At 34.0% G+C, this 5,916-nt stretch overlaps 1 protein-coding gene across 1 annotated transcript; it reads right to left on the bottom strand.

Annotated features, from left to right (window-relative positions):
- Positions 1–2,579: 2,579 nt before the first annotated feature.
- On the bottom strand, positions 2,580–3,835 carry LOC142607775 (germin-like protein subfamily 1 member 16). The gene is made up of 2 exons (XM_075779396.1): positions 3,485–3,835; positions 2,580–3,215 (listed from the first exon to the last, which is right to left on the bottom strand). Exons 1-2 carry the CDS (start codon positions 3,666–3,668, stop codon positions 2,680–2,682), a joined length of 720 nt encoding a protein of 239 aa, XP_075635511.1. The 5' UTR covers positions 3,669–3,835; the 3' UTR covers positions 2,580–2,679.
- Positions 3,836–5,916: the final 2,081 nt, after the last annotated feature.

Here is a 5,916-nt window from a genome sequence, read left to right as displayed (position 1 = left end):
TAAAGTTTACAAACTTAGCTCTGAATCCCACAAACTTCTTTGATATAGATCTGTTCTCAAATTCTCTCCCATGATCACTTCTAATTCTATCTATCACAGTAACTTTTTCAACTTGCAATTTCTTGCATAGATGTATCATCTTTTTAGGAGCCTCGACCTTATCTCTCCAAAGCACAACCCAAGTATACCTAGTAAAATCATCCACAACTACTCGAATATACCCCTTTCCACCCAAACTATGAACTCTGGCAGGACCCATAAGATCAATGTGCAACAGTTCCAAAGGTCTTGAGGTTTGAACTTCAGTTACAGACAGATGCTTGGACTTCACTTGTTTATCCATCTGACATGGTCCACATATGCTCTTCTCTATCTTTTCAAACTTAGGCAAACCAATAACTGCTTCACACTTGGAGATCTTCTCTAATTGCTTCTGACTTGCGTGTCCCAACCGTTGATGCCATAGGTCTACTTGATTGATCTCTACACTAAAACACTTGTTGGTTATACTTGGTGTTATACCATAACAGTTATCAGCAGTCCTAACACCAATACACATGCAGTCACCTCCTCCAAGTATCTCACATTCATACTTGGTAAAGAAAACATTCAATCCATTGTCGTAAATCTGACTGATGCTGACTAAGTTAGCCTTTAGCCCATCAACATACTAGACATCTTCAAATACTGGCAATCCTGGAATGTCCACAGTTCCAATGCCTTTGATCACAGATTTGCTCCCATCTCCAAATGTGACTATCCCAATCTTTCCTTCAAAGAGTGTCTTGAATAATGCTTTAATTTCCTGTCATATTCCTAGAACAACCATTATCCAAATACCAAAGACAAGAATCGCGTGCCTTTAAGGCGGTTAAAGTAGTGTAACACACATAATTATCATCACATGTAATTAAACCAAGATACTCAAGGAAAAACTTAACACATGCAACAAGCCATATGATCCAAAAAAAGAAAAGTTGGATTTTTAACAAAAAGAACTTTAAAGAATCCATGACAACCAGTGTCAAGGATCAACTCTTAAATCAAAAGACCTAAACACAAGAACTAACCCGCTTTGATACCACTTGTTAAGTTTTAGACCCCAAGTTGTTTAACTTAGATATTTAGCCAAGTGATTACTTAGATAAATTATTCAATTCTAGGTTAACACAATAATATCATATCATGCAAATAATACGGAAAAAATAAAGAACACCACGATATGATGACCCAGGAAAATCTAACCGGTAAAAAACCTGGGGAGAATTTAACCTAACTATTCTCAAGGTAAAAACAGATCCACTATGAAAGAATTGAAGTTTTTACAGTAGAACTTAGACTACTAACATCCTATTGCTACCTCGTATAGAAAACTTACTATCATGACCACGTGACAGCTTCGAGTTCACAAACTACTTCTTTCTTTGATCTGTAGCAACCACAAGTTCCCCTACTTGTACTTTGAGACTCCACTCAAAGGTTTCTAATCTTCTTTCGAGTTCTTTACGCAGCAACTAAAGAGATCATCAAGTTCTTGAGTGAATCTTGATCTTGATAGCTCTATGTGTGTGTGTAAAGGTAAACACCTCTAGATCTCACAGAAGATTCAACACCCAACTCTTCATGGACTTCTAAAATGTAGCTAGGGTTTTTCTTTTTATACTTGAAGTAAAATACTTAACCCTACACGTCATATGGGCTTGGGCTGAATTGGAATTTCTACAGAAAACTAAATTTTTACAAGTTTCAATCGATCAAGTCTAATTTTCAATCGATCGAGCGTTGCAGATTTTGACCAATAAATCCTGCAATCACTCGATTCCAATTTTAGATAAAACCACACTTTGAGCAAACCTAAATCTAGACTCTATGTTTTTATCATAGTTTGCCAACATAATACATATTGAAGTTCTAATACATTAGTACCTAAAGTCTTAGAACCTAACAGCGTCACCATATGATGTGCTGTTTGCTTGTTTATTGTTTTCCAAATGGTCTATGTTACTTCTTTGGTAACTAATCTAGAAATCAATATGACTTTCAAAACTAGTTAATTTAACAAGTTGATTAATTTTGCGGTAAAATCAATCAAGGGTCTAAATTTTCCAAACATACCAAATGTGAAACAGGATATAAACTTTGGGAATTTTAATTGGGTAATTTCACAAATAATCATATTTAACCGCTTAAGTATTACATTTCTCACCAAGAGCTTTGTAGCTTAATTAGTTGTCACTTTCTAGTGTTTCCAACGGTAATATTTGAGGTTTGAATCTATCCACCCATATTGTCGAATTATCCAAAATAAGAAGATAAAAAGTATTATGTTTCTCAACGTCTTCCCCTAATTACCTGTAGGAATTTTTTTCAACATAGATTAGTGTTACGGAGCCCACAATTTGGCCGTCTATTTTTAATATAACTTTTGTCGTCAGTTTTATTAGGTGCTTGTGATTTCAATCGTTGTGGATCCAATGTGTACTCAAGATTTAGCAATGCACCAATTGCACAGGATTTACACGGACACCATGACACATAAAAAAATCATATGACAGTTTTATTTGATAATAACTATTTTTAAGGCATTACATATAAGGAATCATGGCATACTTTGTTCAAACTCTGCTCTGTAACGGTTCATCATTCCTATTACAAATATTTTTACTAATTGCAGTTTGACTAGAATTGTTTCTGAAGATAATCGACTACATTCTTGTCCAACTGGAAGGCCTTGGCGAGGACATCAGGATTGATTGGAGGATTAGACCCAAAGACCGCGTTTGCTATGGTGATCAACCCAGGATTTTGACTACTGAGACCAGCAAACGCAACAGCATTGGTCTGCCCTATGTTGAATTGGAAGTGAATAAGACCAATTGGGAATACAAAGACGTCTCCCTTGTTTAGAATTTTGGTGAAGAGTTTGTTTGGGTTGGATGTGACGAATCCAACCAAGAGAGTACCCTCCATGACTACCAAAAGCTCAGTGCCGCGAGGGTGAATGTGAGGAGGATTCAGGCCATATGGTGCAAAGTCAAGACGAGCCAAAGATATACCTAGAGTGTTGAGACCAGGTAATTTATCGACGTTCACAAGATTGACACTTGATCCGAGTTTACTTGCAGCTGTGTTTCCAGGAATATTGAGTCCGGGAAAGAAAAAATCGTTGGCTGTGACAGTTGCTGGGTCCTTGCAAAATTTTCCATTCACAAATACTACACAAAGAAAAGTTTTTTATTGTCACAAAGTAGACAATTCTGTAACAATGGACAATAACATGACATGTAGGAGAAAAAAAAAATCTAATGTAGATGATATAACGTAGGCGATGATAATAATTTCATTAATGTGTAGAACTTCACTATAATGAGATCGAAAGAATGTAGGTGGCGATAACATTACTACATACTACTAATAATTATAGAGCATGTAGATTTGCAGTTCATCAAAATAAAAATTAAAAAAGGAGAGAGCATGTGCATACCAGCAGAATCGGTGTTGTTAATTGCGACACAAAAGTCTTGCAAAGGACTGGGGTCATAAGCTGAAACAAGGGTGGTTGCCAAAGCCAAAATGGCCACAATTACAACTTTCATCATATTTTTTGATGTTATTTCTCTTATTGTGTAGTATTTTTCTTGCTTGGGTGAGGGATGGGTATATAGCATATGGGGAATATGTCTATTTATAGAGAGGAGTCAGTGAACCTGTCTAAGATTTTCACAAACGGAGCGTATAGGACTTGGTAATTCTTCAACCGCTCTCAATTTCTTGTTTAATGGCTGAACCTTTCTTTAAACACTAATAGTCTGTACACAATTTGGAAAGCAATCAAATTGGACGACTTCAATGCCATTGTGCAGTTTTCGTGCTGCTTTTTATAAGCTACATATTAACCTTACGTCAATAGTATGTTTAACATTGTAATGAAGGACCCATGTATATATCTTGACTCTGTCCTCATTAGGAAATGTTTTATAGTCAACGGTGTGACCCATATAATTAAGTATGCTTGGGTTGAACTAATCTTATTGACCTCATCTTATCTGGTGGGTATTAATTAATATTTTTTTGTTGTTTGTTAGATTTAATGGTTTTCTATAGCCAATAACTACGAAGGCATCTGACTAACAAGGCGTGAGGTATATATAATTATATATTCTTGTCGGTCTCTTTTTGTTGTTCTCACTTCATGCTATGGTGTTCTATCGATGATGTAATTCTTATGAACGTTTTGTTAATGCCATAGTTAACTCATATTTGTTACAATTCATGGCAAGATCTCTTACGTATCGAAACGCTTATTGTAGTTGTTCAATGAGAAATAAAGTTAAAAACATTGTTCCCAAAGAAAAGAAATAAAAAAGTTAGACTTAAACCATAGTGAATTCAAAAACATAATTATGTGATTTTCGTCCATGCGTGCACGGATTCGTGACTTGTTTAGATTTATAATAATTCAAACTTAAACATGAAATGGTTTCATTTTAAATAATGTAGTATTATGTATCCCTTTCATTGAACCTTGAAATTGGTCAATTCCAAATGGAGATAATTCTATTCTTATTTATTAGGGGCTCCTTGGAAAACATGCCTTGTTTAGATTAGGCAACTCAATAATAAAGATGACAAGTTTCTGTAGAATAAATGCTAGGGAAGTATATAAACTAACAATTTTTTATTTTATTGTATACATATATAATCATATTATGTCATTTAAGTTTTATACAATCATATTATTTAAGTTTTATGTCATTCAAATGATATTTTTTTAGCATTTTTATTGGAGACATCTAGTGTTCAAATTCCTCTCTCTCTCTCTCTCTCTCTCTCTCGCTCTCATTGTAGCTATTCCATTTTATTTATTTTTGCATTTTATATTTATGGGTTCCAGTTAATTCAAATGGTGAAAACTCTTATATTCGAATAAAAGATTTAGGATTCAATCCCTACCAACACAAAAAACCAATTGATATTTTGATTAGATGATAAAGAGTACTATATCTTTGTGTTATGTTGCATAAATGGACTATAAATAACTCCACAGTCTTCGCTACAAATTGTATCTCAATAGGTAAGTTCATTTCATATATAGCTCAAGTGTTTTAGTCTCGATTCATGCCAACATAAAAAACTAGTTGATGTTTTAGTATGTTAATAAAAAGCAATCATCTAAATCGAACCTACAACAATAGGCTGAAATTCTCAAAAAAGAAAAGAAATGAAAAAAGTTGTTAATGGCACAAATATACCATATATTTTTGTTCTCTATATGATTATATATTCTGTTTCTATGTTGCATAAATGGACTATAAATAACTCCACAGTCTCCACAACAAATTGATATCAAATTTTCTGTTATCCCAATAGGTAACTTCATTTCATACATAGCTCAAGGTTTTTTCCTAAGTCATCTACCATCAATTGATAGGAAAACATCAATAAAGCTTGAATTTAGCAACTTTTAAGGGCATATTTTATGTAATTGGCTAATCCTTTAACCAAATGCACTTTACTTGTAATTGGGTAGATCTAGAATGAGTTTAATACTTTAAGAAATAAGAGTTCAAGTCAAGTATTAAAGCCATGAATATTGGACTAAGAAACAAGTGAAGAAAAACTGTTTATTAAAGCTCGATAAATACCTCAATGAAAACAATAGCTATTGAGATTTAAAAACGAGGCTTGACAGAAGCTGAATCTATCGAGATCTACGGAATCAGAATTTTCAGATATGATTTTTGACCCTAGCTGACATGTATGTGTAGGGTTTCTTTTCTCACAACCCTAGACATATATAAGGCTTATTTTAAAAACCGTTACACATGGAGAACACATGCAGAAAGTGACCTAGTGTCTTATTCTCTCTGCAAGAAGTTACTGCATCTTTTGCGCCTTAGGGTTTTGTAACCAATT

Source organism: Castanea sativa, chromosome 8, assembly GCF_040712315.1.
Source record: "Castanea sativa cultivar Marrone di Chiusa Pesio chromosome 8, ASM4071231v1".
NCBI classification, from domain to species: Eukaryota; Viridiplantae; Streptophyta; class Magnoliopsida; order Fagales; family Fagaceae; genus Castanea; species Castanea sativa.
The sequence above is the reverse complement of the archived record's forward strand: the minus strand, read 5'-3'. Positions and strand labels throughout refer to the sequence as shown.

Coding starts and splice junctions, on each gene's coding strand:
- LOC142607775 (XM_075779396.1), bottom strand. CDS start 3,668: ATGCTATATACCCATCCCTCACCCAAGCAAGAAAAATACTACACAATA. Junction 3,216..3,484: donor TAACAACACCGATTCTGCTG/GTATGCACATGC, acceptor TTCTTTGTGTAG/TATTTGTGAATGGAAAATTT.